This window comes from Balaenoptera musculus, chromosome 13 (assembly GCF_009873245.2).
Source record: "Balaenoptera musculus isolate JJ_BM4_2016_0621 chromosome 13, mBalMus1.pri.v3, whole genome shotgun sequence".
In the NCBI taxonomy this organism is placed as follows: Eukaryota; Metazoa; Chordata; class Mammalia; order Artiodactyla; family Balaenopteridae; genus Balaenoptera; species Balaenoptera musculus.
Window position 1 is genome coordinate 31,871,564 of NC_045797.1, and position 21,216 is coordinate 31,892,779.

General features: G+C 36.4%; 1 protein-coding gene across 5 annotated transcripts in view; it reads right to left on the minus strand.

Moving 5' to 3' along the window:
* APLF (aprataxin and PNKP like factor) overlaps nucleotides 1-21,216 on the minus strand; it is a 92,434-nt gene that overhangs the window by 16,686 nt on the left and 54,532 nt on the right. For 3 of the 5 annotated variants that reach the window (XM_036872970.1, XM_036872972.1, XM_036872971.1), the window contains exons 7-8: nucleotides 12,278-12,633; nucleotides 7,312-7,437 (exon numbers count right to left, since the gene is read on the minus strand). In XM_036872970.1, coding sequence (XP_036728865.1) covers nucleotides 7,312-7,437; nucleotides 12,278-12,633 — 482 coding nt within the window. Of the gene's footprint in view, nucleotides 1-7,196; nucleotides 7,250-7,311; nucleotides 7,438-12,277; nucleotides 12,634-21,216 lie in introns of those variants that run through there. The other 2 variants (XM_036872973.1, XM_036872974.1) reach the window with 2 other exon arrangements.

Sequence of the window (21,216 nt, forward strand, 5' to 3'; positions counted from 1 at the left end):
TATCCACTCAATGAATAAATGATCATACTATATGTTTGTTTTCATTCCAAAATAATTTATCTTGCACTTCTGAAATTCAACACTTATTTTAAAACCTAAAGCAAAAACATGAATCCTATGTTTTCAAATATTTAAGTCTCAAATTTAGGAGAAAAAGGAAAATTAACAAATATGGTCTGTATTAAATACTGAAAGAGTAAGCCAGCATAAAATAAGAGAAAGTAGTCAATCTGCTAATTGAAAGTCATTACAATTTACTATCTCTGCCAAGAGAGCTCTGAAAATTTGTATACATGTGCAATTAACACTAAATATAAGAAAAACAAACATTAATATGAAAGAGAATGTATATTCAAATAAAGGAGAAAGAAAAACAAAACCACAGAAGACACTCCAGCACATTTTGTCAAGGCTATATGACACATTACATGTCAAGTAGCAATGTTGTTACTGCTACCTCTTTTTTGTTGTTGTTACTACTATTTCTTTTTTTTTTTTTTTTAAAGAAATTCACGTTCTTTTATTTATTTATTTATGACTGTGTTGAGTCTTCGTTTCTGTGTGAGGGCTTTCTCTAGTTGCGGCAAGTGGGGACCACTCTTCATCGCGATGCGCGGGCCTCTCACCATCGCGGCCTCTCCTGTTGCGGAGCACAGGCTCCAGACGCGCAGGCTCAGTAATTGTGGCTCACGGGCCCAGTTGCTCCGTGGCATGTGGGATCTTCCCAGACCAGGGCTCGAACCCGTGTCCCCTGCATTGGCAGGCAGATTCTCAACCACTGCGCCACCAGGGAAGCCCATTACTGCTATTTCTAAATGAAGTTAAACAAAAATTTATAGCCAAGTCTCAGGTAAAACTGTGCAGACAGCGATTAACATTTACTGTAAGATACTTTCTTCTAAGATTGTATTCTTACACATGATTAAAAAACCGTAAGCGTGGCAAGTGATGACAGGTTACTTCCTATATATGCAGAGCCTATAAAAATGTGATCAACTTTGATTATTCTTAACTACAAATAAAATAATCGACAGTCTCACATGACTGATTCTGGGAATCTCAACTATGAGGCAATTAGAGTTTCCCTATTAAAACCTATTTATTTTGCCTCAAATAATATAATATGAATTTACACTAAACACACACATTCCTATTTTTTTATTAAGCAGCTTCTAAAAAATCAGTATCTTGTAGTTTAAGGTGTACATTTGCATATAGGATCAATTAAGATAATACTGCAATAACTTGAAACACTTTGAAAATAAAAGAGAAAATAGCAAAAGACTAGATCATAGCTATAAATCTGGATCAACAAATAAAAAAGATAGTAATTTTAATATCAACGAATTATGCTTGTGGCAAAAACACTTATGTTTTTTCACACTATACAGATCATATTGCAGATTCACTACAATCAGAGCACTTATAGTTGATCACTGATACACTTCCTTACGTCATCCCTCTTAGAAGGTATTATAATTAATAAAAAAAAAATGGGGCATTGGCTTCTGGAAAACATGAAGGCAACAACACTTTCATTTGTATAATACATGCCTGCCTAAGGTTTTATAAATCTAAGACAATATACGTGTTTGACTTTACATTTTTACACTAAGCTGGTTGAAGATGGATTCTGTTCATTTTAGTGTATACATATTCTAAGTTTAGTGCTTAATTTAACAAATAAGAACAGGAGTAATGCACTGAAAAAAATCCTATTATGCACCAGAGGAAGTGAGTCAGAGGCAAGCACAGCAATCACTGCATTATCCTGGGCATTAAGTATCTAATGTTCTAATTTAGACAAGTACCTTAAGCTAATCAAATGCATTAAACAGAACGAGTCTTCTGACAGGCTGCAGTGTACAGCGCAAAGGGAAAAAAACTGGTTAAATGCGTGAGATACTGAAAATGATAACAACTAGTTCTTTCAAATTATCATTTTTCAAGTTGATTTAATTTTGTTAGATTTTTAGAAGTATAATGTCAGAGAAAATATTAATAATGCCTGTAGTTTTAGAGAAAATAAAATTTAATAATTAAAGATCCTTTTTTCAACATCAACCTCCTATATTATATGGGCTATGGGAATCTTTATTTTTACTATAGAATACATTTATTAATATGTGAGCCATATCTGTTTTTCTATTTTACTCATGTTTTACTCATTGGATGAAATGTCTGAAAATCAGGTATACCCATGTATGTACAGTTTTATGTTTGCATATTTGCTCTCTAGCGATAAAAACTTTGACCATAGATGACAATACTTGTAACTACAAAACAATACCATATAAATTTAGGTAGCTGATACAGTATAAGATTAAGATTATTTAATGTATTATACAACATTTGAGATCACCTAGATTTATCAAAACGAGAAACTGACTTGGACACATTCAAGGGATTAGAAGGTAAGATTGGGAAGCAAACAAATTAAAAGCCAACCTAGTATTTCACTTGAGAGAATACTTGTTTTTACTTGAGAATAATTCTTATCCTGTTTTGTGAAGGCAAATTTTTAAAGATAAAAAGCAAACAAAGATGTTTCAGCTCATGAATTTCATCTCTCTTCCAAATGTGTCTGTCAACCATCATGGAATACAGGCTTATCACAACTTTACTTTTAGAACATATATATCTTTACTTTTCTAAATATATTAATTTCTGGCTGATTTCGTGGGTTATTTTATGATCAGTGAGGCTTCAATATTTTTCTTCTATGGCTACAGGAAAAATCTGGCATGCATTTACATAAAAACTTGCTTTTAAGCAAGCTAATTTAGAACATTTTATCATTCTGATACAGTAGGCTTATATTCTAGCGCTGTTGAAACAAACATCTAGGACCAAGATGGAGCCACTCCTGCCTAGGGTGCCATGTCAGCAAACTGAAACTTAAGATAACTTTCAGGTCCCTGTAAATGCTCTGCTTGACCAGAGACACCGTGTATCCAGTCAGCCAATCCCCACAGGCCAAATCAACTCTGGGCTCTATACTTATTTCTTTGTTCCTTCTCACCCCAAACAAGGTTGACTATGGGGCCCCAGCCAATCAGACATTTTCTATTTTCCTCTTCCTTGTTCTTTATTCTTCATCCTATAAAAACTTCCTGTCTTCTGCCCCATGTTGCACTTCTCCAAATGGAGACTGTCTGCTTCATAAAGTGTTAAAGTTAATTTGTATCACCCAAACTGTCTTCTTTAAATCATTTTTTAACAGCACTAAACAGTATATGGCTAAAAAAATAATTTATTCTTGCAAATCAAGATTGTTAAAGAAAAAATAGCTCACAACATCATATCAATTTAGTTAGAGAAATGATACAACATAAATTTACTAGATGTGTTTTTTGCTTAACTAAAAATGATAACGTGACAAGAAAGGATATATAAATATGTATCATGCTTCTACAATCTAGTTTCTAGTATCTTGTTGATTTGAAAAATTCACGATTTCTTCAAAGTACTTTATCTGGGTTTTGTTTTTTTTTTAACTCCAAAATATTATTTTGCCATGTGGCTAAAAAGGCAAGCACTATCAATACTTTAGAAGCGCTAACAATGGTGGAATCAGGCCACAACACAGAGAAATGCTGGACTGGAGGAGGGAGGAGACTTGGTTTTGAGCTTGCTAGCTTTGCAGTCTTAGGCAACTCAATCTTTCTTTGCTTCCATTCCCTTATTTGTAAAACAGTAGTCAGAGTAAGCAATCATATCTAACATTCTCCAAGAGTCTCTCTGAACTGTAATTAAAATTAATGAGGGAGCAAAAAATCTTAAGATTTTTATCTTCAAGTGGAAACAAGGACCCCAAGCAGCTCAACAGATGAAAAAGAAAAATACAATATACATACATGTAAATATATTTAGATATAGATATGAAAGTTTCTACTAGTACATGTGAGTCACTGGCCTTTGAATAATTTCTCTTGACTACTCCCTACCCTGCCCCCATTTAAAGAGACTGATGAAATAAAGGCAGCAATTTTTGACATCATTATTCTTAGCAAGGCTTTGCATTTTGTTTTTATTCTCCTCGAGAATAGGCATATTTGTATTTTGCTTCTGAAAAGGGTGCAGGACATCATGGCAGACCAATACTCTTGTTTTAACAACTAGAAAAAAAACCCTGATACATGGTTAAAAATATATTTATGAGAGAATTGTGGGAGCAATGAGAATTTTATATTATCTAAAATTCCAAAGAGGAAAAAGTCCTTCCTAGGTGAGCTGACAATAACTGGCTCCTTTCTTCCGTAGAAGCCTTTGACAATTCTTAGTGTGGGCTAAGGATAAGATTTGGACCAAGTGGAGGCACACTATTTTAGGAAAGAGAAATTAGTACAGCTTATCATGATCTCATGGGGTTGTCATAACAGTCTAGAAACTAAAGGAACCCCAAACACAAGGCTGATTTTTCCCAAGAAATATTTGCTGAGTTCCTGGGAGGTCTGAGAGGCTTAAGTTCTGAATCTGAATCTTCAAAAAGGCAGAGTGAAATCTCTAACTCAGGTAGTGTTTCAGAGACAAAGTACTACTAGAAGTAAGAGATCTGTAACAAACACATAACTAGCTTCTAACCATCAATTATGAGGAAATACAACGGAACATAATGAATGACAATTTGGTAATGCAATCAGCAAAATCCAGACTAAGGGATACTCCTCAGTACAAATGGTCAGCTTTCCTACACAAATATATTGCAAGGGAAAAAACAAAGAGGAACCTATTGATTAAATAACTTAAGAAACATGGCCACTTTTTGTCATACACGGACCTTAACAGGATCTGGATGCAAAGATACAAAAGGAAAAAAAAATATTATGAGACTGTAAAGGAATTGGGATACCTGACAGAATATTGAGATTTAAAGATTTATTTAATAATGGTATCATAGTATTGGGTTGGCCAAAAAGTTCCTTTGGTGTTTAAAGTAAAAATAAAAGACGTATTTTTCATTTTCACCAAGAACTTTACTGAACAACATATTCACCGTTTTGTTCCACTACCATCTGCCATTTTTCAGGCAACTTCATAATTCTATCTTCTCAAAACTTTTTATCTTTTTGAGCAAAGAACTGTTCCAGGTGCCTTTTACAGTCTTCCAGGGAACTGAAATTTTTTCCGTTAAGAGAATTTTGTAAAGATCGAAATAAATGGAAATCTGAAGGTGCAATGTCTGGTGAATATGGTGGATGAATCAGAACTTCCCAGCCAAGCTCTAACAGTTTTTGCCTGGTTATCAAAGAAACATGCAGTCATGCATTGTCCTGAAGGAAGATTATGTATTTTCTGTTGACTAATTCCGTATGCTTTTTGTCGAGTGCTGTTTTCAGTTGGTCTAATTGGGAGCAGTACTTGTTGGAATTAATCGTTTGGTTTTCCGGAAGGTGCTCATAATAGAGGACTCTCACCATATACACAACATCACCTTCTTTGGATGAAGACCAGCCTTTGGTGTGGTTGGTGGTGGTTCATTTCACTTGCCCCACGATCTCTTCCGTCCCACATTATTGTACAGTATTCACTGTACAAAAAAAGTGTACAGTGTACACTTTTCATTGCCCGTCATAATTTTAAAAACGAAACGTTTTTGTTACATTTAAGTAGAGAATTGCATGCGGAAAAAAGGTCAAGGAGGATTTTTTCGCTTAACTTACGTGGAACCCGAATAAGGTGACATATGGTCATCTTATCTTTGATAAAGGAGGCAAGAATATACAATGGAGCTCAACATCAAAAAAACAAACAACACAATCAAAAAATGGGCAGAAGACCTAAATAGACATTTCAGCCAAGAAGACATACAGATGGCCAAGAGGCACATGAAAAGATGCTCAACATCACTAATTATTAGAGAAATGCAAAGCAAAACTACAATGAGGTATCACCTCACACCAGTCAGAATGGCCATCATCAAAACATCTACAAACAATAAATGCTGGAGAGGGTGTGGAGAAAAGGGAACCCTTCTGCACTGTTGGTGGGAATGTAAATTCAGCCACTATGGAGAACAGTATGGAGTACAGAGGTTCCTTAAAAAACTAAAAATAGAACTACCATATGACCCAGCAATCCCACTACTGGACATATACCCTGCCTTCTTATTGAAAACCAAAACATAGAAATAGCAACAATTTCAAAAACGGCAGTAGGTTCAGTAACCTGTATTCCAAAATTATCTAAGAAAGACAGTTGTCTAGAATTAAAGCTCTCTAAGAATGGAATCCTACTTCTCTCTTTGGTAGTTTGATTTATTTCAAGTTCATTCATTCATTCAACAAAGTTGCAGATAAAAAAGTCCTTACTGGAGGGACTTCCCTGGTGGTCCAGTGGTAAAGAATCTGCCTTCCAATGCAGGGGGCGCAGGTTCAATCCCCGGTCAGGGAACTAAGATCCTACATGACGCGGGGCAACGAAGCCCACACGCCATAACTACTGAGCTTGCGCTCCTCAATGAGACAGCCCACGTGCTGCAAACCACAGAGCCCATGCGCTCTGTACCCTGCGTGCCACTACTACAGATCCCACACACCCTGGAGCCTGAGCGCCACAACTAGAGAGAGAAAACCCATACTCTACAACTAGAGAAGCCCGCGCGCCACAACGAAGAGCCGGCACCGCAACAAAAGATCCCGCACGCCTCAACAAATACCCCACATGCCGCAACTAAAACCCAATGCAGCCAAAAAAATAAAGAAAATAAATAAATAAAAAGGAAATAAATTTAAAAAGAAATAAAGATTCTTAAAAAAAAAAAAGTGCTTACTGTCAAGGAACTTAATGTCTGGAGGAGAAGCCAATCCAGGAAAGAACTAAACACAATCTCATGAGATAAATTCTACTGTGCATGATACAGACAAGTACACGATGCTATGGAAGGAGAGAGGGGAGGTACTGTTTCCTTTTAGGGTTGAGTTTCATGTGCTGGCAAGAATGGTGGACTGGCAGGCGTTGAGGGAGGCAGAGATAACATCCTGAATTGATTTATGTCAAAGTAAGGAGTCTGGATAGAAGGTATAATGGGGTAGCACTGACAGCTTTTAAATTATCTGATTTACACTTTAGAAAGTTAGAAATGAGGAAAAATTTTAGGCATTTATAATGTTAATAACTTCAACAATTTAGAATTATCTAAAAGAAACATTACAATCCTACCTATTAACAAAATGAAAACCTATTACCTACGGAAGTCTAAAAACTAAAAGTTAAAGGCTTGAGATGAGAAGCTTGCCTGCAGTTTCTCCTGAATAAGTAACAGAGATTAAGCAGAAAAGGAGTATAACCAAACACTTCAGGTTTACGTACCTATAACAAGATGCTCCATAGGGACATTCGGGCCGGTCATCAGCCTCACCTTGACACGTGATGTGTACACCTCCATAATCACTATCACCAGGGTGACTGAAGTGTTGAAAATGGACAGGATTCTTCCTACGAGAGTGATAAACATACTGTCAGAAAAAATAATTAATAGGATATAGTAGACTTCTAGATAAATTAGAAAAAAATAATAGGATATAGCAGGAAACCAAACAATACACATCTGATTATTCTAGAACGTGAACCAACATGCTACATGACATTTAGTCAGTACGGAACTCTCATGGTAGCAAAATAAATTTCTGGTGACATGGGGAAGATGATGAATGTCAACGGACAATCTGCAAACAGTACTTTATATAGGCTATATACAAAAGAATATACAGGATAATATAAATAGTATAAGCATACATAGCTTTTAAAGACTTTTAATAAAGTGAACACATCTACACTCCCTCTGCTAAGATAAAAAACAATATTAGCAACATTCTAGAAGCCCTGCATGTCCCCTTCGAATCATTAAACCCATTTTACTACCCAAAGATAACCACTATCCTGTCATCTGCAACAGTGTTTCTCAAACTTTTAAGTCTCAGGAAAAAAACTATTAAAACTCCAGAGAACTTTTATTTATGTGGATTATTTAACCTATTAGAAATTAAAAATGAGAAATTTTTAAAATAAATTTAATTTATAATAGTAATAAACCCTTTACATATTAGCATAAATAGCACATCTTAATGTAAATATCTATCTTCCAAAAAAATTCGTGGAGACATTGTTTTATACTTTGGAAATTTCTTTAATGTCTGGCTTAATAGAGGGCATCCAAATTCTCCTCCTATCTGCTTCTGCATTCAATCATTAACACAAATCATGTAGCCTCTGGGAATACTGTATACTTGTGAGTGAGAGAATCAGAGTGAAAAAGGCACACACATACAAAGTATTATTATGAAAATGGTTTTGGCCCAACAGGTTTCCTAAAAGCATCTTGGGGACCAGGACCTGCAAGGGCCTCTGGAACATACTTTCAGAAGCAATGTTACAAACAACATATTAGTTTTTCCTGTATTTGAATTAAAATGGAAATATATAGTATGTACTTCTTCGAGAATGACTTTTTATGTTTGTATGATTACTCCACATTACTGCATGTAACAGTAGTATACTTTTATTACTGTGTAACATTCCACTGTATGAAAGTGCTATAATTTATTTGTCCATTCTACTATTAACAGACTTTTGGACTCATTCTAGTTATTGGCTTTTATAAATAATACTGCCGTGAACATTCTACTTTTGGCGTACTGTTAGAAGTAATAAACTAATTCAGCAAAGTTGGAGGATACAAAAATCAACACCCTAAAACCAGTTGTGTTCCTATATACTTGTAATGAACAATCCCAAAAGGAAATTAAGAAAACAATTCAATTTACAATAACATTTAAAAATAAGATAGTTAGGAAATAAACTTAAGTAGGCGAAAGACATACACAGGTTTAATTTCTATTAAAGAAGACACAAATAAATGGAAAGACATCCCATGTTCATGGAATGGAAGACTTAATATTGTTAAGATGTAAATACTACCCAAAGCAATCTACAGATTTAAAGCAATCCCTATTAAAATCCCAATGACATTTTTCTGCAGAAATAGAAAAATCCATCCTAAACTTCATGTGAAATCTCAAGGGACCTCAAATGGACAAAACAATCTTGAAAAAGTTGAAGGTTTCACACTTCCTGATTTCAAAACTTATTACAAAACTACAGTTATCAAAACAGTGTGGTACTAACATAAAGACAGGCATATAAACACATGGAAGAGAACAGACAGCCCAAAATAAACTCTTGCTTATATGGTCAAATGATTTTTCAACAAAGTTGCCAAAACCATTCCAAAAGGAAAGAATACTCTTTTCAACAAATGGTGCTGGAAAAAGAGGATATTCACATGCAAAAGAATGAAGTTGGACCCTTCCCTTACACCATATACAAAATTAACTCAAAATGTATCCAAGACATAAAAGTAAGACCTAAAATATAAAACTTCCAGAAGAAAACAGGGGGAAAGCTTCATGACATTGGATTTGTCAAAGATTTCTTGCCAAATGCAAAGTCAAGAAATGTAAAAGTTGCCTAAGTTCCATGAGACTGCCCAAAACTCTGCCTATCCTCTTAGTCCTCAGTCTGAAGCACTAACAAATTGGCAAATGTCACAAGAGAAAAAGAAGCCTCAAGGTCCTGACTGCCTCTAATGGTCTCAAGCATGAGTGTTCCGCTTTGCTAGTTGTTTTCAGTGGGAGCTTTGGTCCTCAATAAGACACATCACCTTTATTAGAGATAAAACCCTTATTTTATAGACTATTAACTCATAATTTATATGACCTTATGGAGATAAAATCTACAAGTTTTAATTAAGGTATAAATTTCTTACATGTTAATAAGAGATATTTCAATTTCTGTCCAATTTTTAAAAGCAGTTTACTAATGGAACCATATGCTATTAAACAGAAAAACTATATGGCCCCAAAAGAACAAAATTTTCAAAAAGAATTTTTTGGAGGCAACAGTTTCTATAAAGTTAAATGCTATTTTGTTGTTTTTTTGTTTCACAAAGGATTGAAATAAGATGTGACTGCTTTAGACAGGTTGAATTTGAAGTGCCTGTGATTTAAGTGGTGATTATCTGTATCTAAAATTTAGTATAGAAATCTGTGTTGGAGATACAGACTTGGGAGTTAATACCATAAATCAAGGGAGTGAATAAGACTACCCCTGGGCAATAATTTTCTATTAAGACAGAACATGTAAATAAATAATTAGAAATCAATGATTAGATAGTAAGTATCAGATCTAATATCAAATATTAGAAAGTGTATGATGAGGAAATGTTGTGTAGAATAGAAGATGAGCAATTTAGGGAAGAATGAACATGTTAGAAAAGGACTAAGAAAGGAACTGAATGTGTCTTTAAGCAGGATAGGAGAGAGGAAAAGGGAACAGCACATCCAAAGGACCTAACAACAGCATGACAGCATGGTGCATCCAAAGAATTACTGGGAGTTCAGGGTCTTCTAGACTATGCTAAGAAATCTGGCCTTTAGCCACTGAAGGATTCTGTAAAGGAGAGTAATATTGTCAGAATTTTTTCTCTCTCTTCTTTTTTATCTTTGTTTTTATTTTCTTAGCCAGATCATTCAGGCAACAATGAGGAAGGAATATGAACCTGACGGAAAGTTTGGAGACTTAGGAGATTATTCACTTGTCCCAGAGACATTATGGCATGAGCTAAAGCAGTAGCATTGAGGCTGGAAAAAAGATACATTTAACTGATTGTTAAGATGCATGTATATAACAAGAACTCAATATAGGTTATTTTTCCCCCTTTGTTACAAATATAAACATTTTGTTTTCAAGATTTCAGTGGCAAATATTTCGCAAGTATTAATTATGTATATCAAAATTAGTGAAAAAGTAAAAAAAACTATTCATAAGCTATGACTGGTTAAAACTAATGTGTATCATCATCAAATATTATGAATTCATTATGATCTTGATAAAACATTCAATCACATTTAACAAAGACAAATACCAGCCAAACACTGTTATGGACTGAATTGTGTTCCCTACCCCTAAATTTATATGTTCAAGCCCTAACCGCTAATGTGACTATATTTGGAGATAGAGCCTTTAAAGAGATAATTCAGATTAAATAAGGTCATGAGGGTAGGGCTTTAATCCAAAATGACTGATGTCCTTATAAGATGAGGAAGAGACTCCAGAGATGTGCATGCACAGAGAAAAGGCCATGTGAGGACGCAATGAGAAGGCACTGTCTGCAAGCCAAGGAGAGAGCCTGCAGGAGAAACCCAACCTGCCAACACCTTGATCATAGGCTTTCAGCCTCCAGAACTGTGAGATAATAAATTTCTGCTGTTTAAACCACCCAATCTGTGGCATTTTGTTATAGCAGTTCTACTGAACTGATACAGATACCAAACAGGATTTTTCAAAAATCCAAAATAACAGAAGGTTTATATACTTCAATTTCACAAGTTTATAAATTATGTTCCATATGCAGGACTAAGGCCATTGCAAATAGACAAAATTGTGAATAAACGCATAAATTATAATTGTTGAAATTGAAAAATATAATTATTCAGGTGTTATAATGGCACTGCATTTTAAAGAGAGATACAATGAATGAGAAATTAACAGAATATGTGATATAAATATGCTATCAAATAGAAGACAAACTGTACTAGAATGTACTGATAAGATACTTGGTTTGATAAGTTGGAATGGCAAAGAAATACTTCTGAAATAGGGCTAGGTAATTATAAACATGCTAGAATAAACAGAGAGAAACTATAGCCTAAAACTAATTCACAAAGCATGAAATTAGAAAATATGGTACAGTGTTATCAAATGAAGTAAGTATAGGAGAAACCAATCAATCCAGAAAATATATATTCAGTTGTTTTAGAAGGCATCACGGTGACTCAAAAGCACCATTAGAAAAATATAAAGGAAAATGCACAAATATAAGATGCTTAAACACAACTTAGAATTCTCTTGAGAGTTATACTGTATACAGCAACTATTTATGAAGCCATCTTTCCAACATCTAAATAAGACATTACATAAGCAGGTATTTGGATCTGAGTGATTCTGTTTTCAAGTCTGGATTCCCCAGTTCAGATCCCTGTATTAATCAGCATATCTACAATGAAACATTTAATTCCCCACAATATTTTAAAAGCCTCTAGCAGGATTTGCTAGAATGCATACTGAGAAAGTGCAAACCAGCAGCAACATGATAAAGCCCCTAACCTTTAGGCCAATGGGTTTTATTAGGCTTTTAACACACTATAGCATGTATCTACATAGCTATTATGCTGTTGAAGTAATGGAATTATATGCTAGCTGTAATTTCACTTCATACCTGTAGCAGTTTGCCCCATACATGCAGGATGTCCTCTTGACCTTGTTTTCTTCAGAACCCTGTGGCACTGAACCAGCTGCCTTTGCATGCAAAGTTTCAGGATCGGAGGGATCAGAGCCAGACTCAGGATGAGATCTTTGAGGCTCGTCATGGAAGGACTTGCCTTGGGCACTCAAACAACTCTCAGAACAACTCCTCGCCTTGCTGTCTTTATTTGCTGTTCCCTTAGTGGTGATTTTATGTTCAGGAACCTTACCAAGTTCCTCTACTGGGATTTCATTTCTCTGTGCATTAGTCTTCATGTTATTTACCTCTGTGTTATCTAACGTGATTGCAGAAAATGACTGTGACATTTCCTATAACACAAATCAGAAAGTAAATAATAAAGCATGTTTCAAAAGAAATACGTAAATTTAAGCATAAAAGCGTGAAACTACAAGATTCATGCAATATGTATATTTTAAAACTTTAAGATTCACATTTTAAAGTTATTAAAAATACCGTTATCTCTGTCTCTAATTTAATAACTTTGAAATAGTCTACTGTTATTAGAAAAGGAATTTATAGCTGTATGAAACCTTTACAATCGTGTCAAACATTCAGTGAAAAATAACCAGAAAAATACAAATGAAACATAAGAGAACACAAGAGTTGCTTTCATTTGAATACAATCTTTCCCAAAAAACCTACTAGGCTCTTAAATTTCCTGTTTAAGAACGTGTCACACTCTTATGCCCTGTTCTTACAATTTCTTATAAGTTACTGTAATACTTTATTTCTACCCTCTAAATATAATAATGATTGTTTTTCCTACAGCTGAATGATGAAATTGCTCCTCCTTCACAGAAAGATTTGCGTTAAGTTATGAGCAACTTAGAAAATAAATGATTCCTTTGAAGTGGTAGGAATAAGTTTCAGTTTAACCAATTAAAGGCATCTTAAATCAAGTAAATATTCTCATTAGCACTACAGAACCTTTTTTAATGTGTACTTACCACCAGTAAGTACAAAGAGTAAGCCTAGTCTTATCCTATTAAAAATGACCTCTTAATTACTTATACTTCCTGTGGAGTGAAAACATTGCTCAGATAAACCTCAGTCCTCCTGGTAAGGATGCGATGACCACGTACTAGATACACGTGAATGTTCATGCCCATGTATAACTAAGAACTCATGTATGCTGGCTGTCTTCCAGAAAAAGCTGGTTTTAATGTTATGTGATATCCAACAGCTCAAATTTCTTGAGAAGGTATCAGCATAACTTTTTTTTAGACTAATTACTTAGGTGTTTTGATAGGTTTTTCTTTTCTAAGAAACACAGTATGTCAACTTTAAAATGTTATCCAAACTGACTAAAGACCTTGCAAAAAGAACCTAGATCTAATCATGGCTCTCATATGGTAGGTAACAGATAACCAATCACGTGACTACCTCTTGGAGCTGGCCCTCAGCTGGTGGCATTCATGCCACATCCCACTAACATATACACTCTTTCCTCCGAAGCTGCTCAAGTACACCCCAATCTCACCTCCCTCTGCTACAGGACCAACTAACACATGCCAGGATCTGGACCTGGAGGGGGTGGGGTAACAGAGTAATTCTGATCCACCTCCCCACTTGGCAGCCCCCCCCCACTGCGTCAACGCTCACCAATTTTCTTTTTTTCTGTTCAGACAGTAATGGGGTAAGTGAGCAAATCCACTGGCTAAGCAGGTCCAATAAAATGTCAGTCTCTTGTTCCTGTTGGCGTCTCAAAATGCCACAATAAATTCTCTTAGAGCACATCTCTTCTCTTGATTCTAGAAAGGGAGAAAATAACTTCTTCCCCCAAACACAGCCCTCTCCCAGATCTTAAAACCTCCTTGTCTCTCAGTTCTCTTTGTATAAAGCCTGGGGGTGGGACAGTGAATACTTCTCACCCCTTCCAATAAGCCCCACAGGGAAAGTCTAGCTCTCACTGCTGGGGGGCTCCTTTCAAACATGAGATACTTGACGGTACTTCTGTCCTCAGTGTTGGGCCTCAGCAACAGTTTTGTTGACAATAGGGAAAAATATCCCATTCAACGTCCTGTCACATTTAGTATACGGGGAAAAAAAACAACACAACTAGGGAAATGGTTAAATAAAGTAGAATACATTCTTACTATGAAACACTGTGCAGAGGTTGAGAAGAATGAGGTAGATCTATATATATCTAAGGATTTTAAAAATTAAACTATATATATATACTATGATTCCATCTAGCTTGTAAAAAAAAATTCCCTATATATCTATGTGAGTACTTACTTGTGTAAATCCAAATGAAAAGATTTAGAAGGATGCAAACCAAAATACCAGTAGGCAATAAGACTGAAGGATGAGGCAAATTAAGATTTTCATTTTACTTCACATGCGTCTGAATAGTCTAATTTTTGACAATAAGCATCTACTATATTACCACTTAAAAAATGAAAAGCAAACCAAAGAAATGAAATAAAAGATATGAAATGTAAAGCATCATATTTCAACTCCCTCTACTTCCATGAAATGTAAAGAAGGATTTGTTTTTTTAATATCTTCACGAGGAATATGTTGAACATGTTAATTTATTCCAAAAGAGAAAGGAGTAATGAAGTCACAGATATCAATACTATGGATCAGGGGTTCTCAAATATTTTAAGAGGCATAAAAACTGGAATTCATAATGTTCTTTATGGAACTCCATGAAATATTGATATTCAGTAGGCCCTTGGCATTCAAGAATTTAACATTTGTGGTTTCAATTATTCATAAACGGTCTCAAAAATCTATTATATGCAGTAATTTGTAAGTTTGCTGAGACATAAATTCGTACTGTGCCAATTATAAAACTCATGAGCCAGAGCAAGTTACTGAACTGGCAAATGAGAGAAGAGGAAAGATGGAGGGTGCTCTGTACTTGGAAGAAGTAGGGGAAGGCAGAGAGCTCCACATTTTATGGCACCCACATGGCTTGTGTCCTAGATGAGAGGAAAATGTGAAGAATGAAGTGTGGGAGGCTAGAGATTCATGACAGAAGAGGCAGGCCTCCTACACTTTGTAAAAATACATGCTAGAGACCTCAGGGATCGGGGAGCATGGAGCTAATGGAAGGTGACCCTGGTGCTTGAAGGTGGCTAAAATGTACCATATTAAGGCTATTAAAGTAGCCTGTTAACTTGCCCAATAAGCCCTCCCTCGTCCCTCAACCATCTGAAGTTTTTTTTTTTTTTGGCCCCGCCATGCAGCCTGTAGGATCTTAGCTCCCCAACCAGGGACTGAACCAGGGCCCATGGCAATAAAAGCACAGAGTCTTAACCACTGGACTGCCAGGGAATTCCCCATCTGAAGTTTTAATACACTACAAGGGACAGGATAAAGAACTTTCCCCGATACAAGTTCAATGAAGTAATTTGTTGTTTCCAAGCTGCCCTTGGAAAGAATGTCTGTGCTAATAAATTGCCTTAAAACTCCTGCATCAATCCCATTAGCACCCACATGCTAAGGACTAAAAAATCCTAAACTCCAGCCCCAGCCTCACTCTTGAGCTTCAGACTCATATATTCAACCACTAGCTGGACATTTCTTCCTCAATATCCTATGCACCTCAAACTCAAAATGTCAAAATTGAAATCCTCCCTCTGTATTCTGTATTCTGGCCATAGTTTTGGCCAACATAATTTATCTATTCGTTCTAACCAGAACCTTGGAAGTCTATCTTTCATTTCTTCTTTCCTTCACTTTCCCCAGATCTAAGCAACAAGTGCTGCAGTTTGTTTCTTAAATCTTTCTCTAATCCAATGCCTTTGCATCATCCTTAATGTCAATGCCTTGGGTCAGATTCTCTTCATTTCATGACACTGTCAATGCCCTTATCCCCCATTTTTATCTTATTCTCTTCCAATCTCTCCTCTGAAGAGCTGGCTTATGTAGTCCTCCTCAAGGTTCCCATAAAAATCAATGTGTTGTCACTTTATTTTAGGATTTGAATCATCTCCCCCATAAAACTATTTGCTTCTTATCAACTATGTCTTATTCATCTTTATTCATTTAATCCCATATTCTAGCATACTGCCTTGCATATAACAGAAAGACTGCTTTAGTGTAATGATTATTAGAATGGTCTTTGAAATAAAAGAATCAGATTTTGAATATCAGCTTTGCTATTTCCTAACCTTTGACCTTGAACAAGTTGATTTAAACTTTCAGACTCCCCTGGTCTGTAAACCAGGGATATTATCAACCAACTTTACGGATTTTTTAAAAATTAAATGAAATAAATATATCTTGGTACTGGGTCTAGCCGATAAAAAGGGCTCAATAAATGACTGTGGGTGTTTTTTCAGTTCTTGTTGTTAATAGCATTATTAATGCCACCATATTACTACTATTTGTTTAATGAACGCTTGTTAAATGAATGAATAATTGAATGAATGAAAAGATGTTTCTGTGGGACTGATCAGAGGCATGCTATAAATGGTACAACCTAAATGTCCGATCAGGAGTAAAGGATATAGGATTCTTTGATGCAGCAAACAAACACTAAGGAGCTCTGGGGGACACAGTCTTACTTAAGAGATAGCTATGTAAATAAGAGTTACACTCTTCACCTCTCCTGTTATTTTGGTCAGCCAAGCCAAGAATCTAGTATACTCAAGACAAATGAAGATACTCTTAAAATATCACCTCCCTACCAGCTTTCAGGAATAAACAACCTATTTTTGGTAATGTTTCAAAGATTGTATTGAACATCTAGATCTTTTGATATTCCTGATAACTTAAAATGCTTTCTTTCTGAATAACCTTGATTGCAGTCCTTACAGTTGGCAGAAAAGGTTTGACCTTTCTTAAAGGTTCACTTGTGATTATCAAACTTTATGGGTTGGTATAAACATAGGAAAAAGTGTATACTACAGATTTTCCTCCAAAAAAATATTTCTCTTCTTGGAAAAAAAAAAGGGCAGTTATATTGATATTGTAAAAAATCAATAAAAAGAAACCTCAGTTAAATAGTCAGGATCCCAGAAAATGGAGCTCTCATGCCCTGTAATGACAGCAAAGCCCAACAGAAAGAAGACTCCTCTTCTTTCCTGGAAATGATTCAGCCAATAAAAAGCCATGGACTCTTAGTTTACTATAGTCCGCCAACCTCCTTTTCCTCTCTGTAAATAGTTCTCCTTCCCTTGTAAAGCGAGAACCTGCAGCACATGGCTTGCCATGGTTATAGACCTTGAATTGCTGATCACAAATAAAACCATTTCTGCTGAAGAAATATCTGGAAGTCCATTTGTTTTAGGTCAACATTTTGGTGGCCTGTACGGGGATCAGAGAAGACCCCCAATAGCTCTAGGGCTGGTGAGCAAACAGGTGCAGTCCCCACAATTGAGCCCACTGTGCTCACTGATTTTTCTCGCAGACCTTGGAGTTTGAAGGTACATGTTTCTCCATTTTGCATTTGAAGCTCTCCAGGCTTTATCTGGAATCTATTTTAAGGTTCTGTCTTCCAGGTTAAGGCCTTGTTCTGCATGAGGGTACTCATTTGGCACTTTGGTCTGATTTTGAGATCAGATTGTTTTAACTGAAGCTGGCTGAGAAGCCTCTGGCCTGGCTTCTCCAGGACCAAACTGTTTCCTTAGAACTGGCTGGTATTAGACCTGCGAGCTGTTTGAGTTGCGAGTTGTTTGAATTGAGCTGTTTAAACTGTAAGTTGTTTAAGCTGTTTGAAAACTGTTCTTTTATTATAGAGAAAAACCTCTGAGAATTGGGATCCCAGTTATCTAAATATTTTGAGGGCAACCCACCCCACAACAGGTACTTCAGCTGATTTTGTGTTTAAAAACCACAGTCCTTCCTCACAGGCATTTCCAATGGACCAACCTGACCAAAGGCAATTTAGAATACCAATGGCCATTATGGGACACTTTTGGAATCCTCAAATTAATTTTCTTAAAACCAAACTGGATTACAATAGCTCAAAAACTTCCAGAACTGAATGGAATGACTATTTTGATTTGAAATTTTGAGGCTTCCCAATGTTATCAGAAGTCTAAAATTGCCTCTCTGCAAAATAAGACTTTAAGATTAACTGAGGCAAATTATTAAAGAAAAACAAAATAGCTTCTGAAGCTTCACGATCTTCTTCCTTAGCTTCTTCATCTCAGGCTTCACCTCAGGTGCCATCTTGTCTTTCTCCCTCAGCTCCTATGGTCAGACTCTGCCTCTGGCACAAACTTCCTCCTTCCTTTTACATTGTCTACACCTCCTCTGTACCCTCAGTGTCCCCATTACTAATTTTCTTGCTAAACTTCCCCTTTTCTCTGAAACTCTCCCTACTCCCTCTTCCTTTGAAATTGCCAGAACCTGTTGCTTTAAAATTAAGCCTTCTGAGGAGCCAGAGGCTAAACCCTTAATTTCTTATATTCCCTGGACTAAAGCTGAACTGTGAGCAATAGTCAAAGATTTTCCCAAAGTAAGAGAAGATCCTCATAGATTTGCTGAGGAATTTAATATAGTCATTCAAACTTGACAACCTGGTTTCTCTGACTTACATCACCTAGTTCATATATTCGTCAGTGAAGGCCAGGCCCAGCATTGGGTAAAAACTGCTAATTGGGAAAATCTTGAAAGGTCTCTAGCATTACAACTGGGAGACCAGCCCAGTAACTTATTATACGATCACACTTAAGCAATCATGAGGCGACTTCATCAGGTAATTCCTACGGCTTTTCCAAAGCCTGTTGATTGGAACAAAATTCACGCTTGCACACAAAAATCTGATAATCCTGTTCATGACTATTACAATCAACTCCAGATTGTTTTAAAAGAAAATTCTGATCTTCTTTCAGATGTAGATTCCATCTGGGTATCTGTTATCTCTATGTTTATTAATGGGCTGAACTGGGTGCTTTCCTTTCTAGTAAAAAGGACCAGGATAGAATGGAAAATGATGTCCACTCCAGATTTAGCTAACCTAGCAAACCAGCTCACTCAAACTCTAGGTGGGTAACCCTGCCCCCCCCCCAAAAAAGACTACTAAAATTCTTAATCTTCAAATCCAGCAACTAAAAGACTCCTAAACAAAACCAAAACCCTCCTAGTTTCTGCTATTATTGCCAAGAGCCAGGACATTGGAAAGAGACTGTTAACAAGTGTAAGTACTTCAGGCCTTCAGCCCTCTAACCAGCCTTTCCAACATCTGCCCAATTCTCAATGACAGGACTCTGATAAACTACAGGGGCTCTTCCCAATCCTCCCTCTCAATCAACTTGGAGAAACATTTCTCCAGATTGGGGATGAATCTCTTCTAGTCTTAACTGACCCTGGAGCCATACTCTCAGTGCTCAACCCCACTACTATAAAGCAGTCCCTAAAACAGCTCAAATAGTGGGATTTCTAACAAGCCTCAAGAGTTTCCTCTCCCTGAACCTATTCCCTTTTGTTTAGGCCCACTGAGAGACGCACACCCTTTTCTCCTTAGTTCCTCTGCCCCTATTCATTTATTAAGCTGATACTTCTTAAAGAAGTATCATGCTGGAATTTCTTTCTCCCAAAAGGGGGAAATAATTCTAGAATTTGACAATAGTCATCAAAGTAACCAATCAGGTGAATTAAATGATCCTTTGACATCTTTTATTTCTTTTGCCTCTGATGGCACTAGAGCTAATTCTGGAAACACTGATCATTTGCCCCTAGTGAATCAGCTGCCACCCTCCTTATGGGCAAAAACTCCAATTGATACTGGCAAAATTCACAGCGCACCTCCCATCAAGATTCAAATAGAGCCCTCAAAACCACTTCCCAGAATTAATTAATATTCCATAAAAAAAGAAGCCCTTAAAGGCATAAAGCCCATAATAGAACATTACAAGGCTCAAGTTCTCATTATCCTTTACACCAGCCCAGTAAGAAAACCTAAAGGCTGAGGGTGGAGGTTCATCCAGAATCTCTGAGCAGTAAACAACATTGTTATCCCTTGACACCCCGTTGTTCCTAATCCCCATACATTACTAATATCCATTCTTACTGGAAGTAAATTCTTTACTGTTACTGATTTATATAGTTCATTCTTTAATATTCCAGTTGATGAAGCCGGCCAATACCTTTTTGCTCTCACTTGGGAAGAAAAACAATTCCCCTGGACAGTAATGTCCCAGGGGTTTGCTGAGAGTCCTTCTTATTTCTCACAAATCCTAAAGGCTGATCTGGATTATATAAAGTTCCCTAGAGGTTCTACTTTGTTGCAATATGTGGATGATTTGCTTCTTTGCTCTCCTTCTCAATCTTCCTCACAGGAAGACAGTATTCACTTGCCAAAGTTTTTAGCCTGAAATGGACATAAGGTCGTCAAAGAAAAATTGCAGTTTGCCCAAACCCAGGTTTGATATTTAGGGCATCTGATATCAGAACAAAAGCTACATGTAGACCCAGATACACTTCATGATGTCCTAAGTTTTCCCAAACTCCAAACTAAGCACCAACTGCAAAGTTTTCTCAGGATAGTTGGTTACTGCCAAAATTGAATTCCAAATTTCTCTCTTATGGCCAAACCTCTGTATGCTTTATTAAACAATAACAACCATGACTCAAACTTATGGGAAGAACCAAACAACATAGCCTGTAAGGCCTTAAAGTTGAGTCTGATGAACCTGCCTGCCCTTGAGAATCCCAATGATCAAATTCCCTCTTTTCTTTTTTGTATATAAAAAGGAAGAGAATGCCCTTGGGGTACTCACCTAAAACCACGGGGTCCACCATCAACCCACACTGCATTATAGCCAGTAACTGGACCCTGTGGCATAGGGATACCCTGCTTGCCTTAAAGCCATTATGGCCACTGCCCTTTGGGTTAAGGCCACCAAGAAAACTGTGGGATCCCCTCTAACCATTTTTGTACTTCATGCAGTAGAAGCCCTCCTGAATTCTCATCACCCTCAATATTTCTC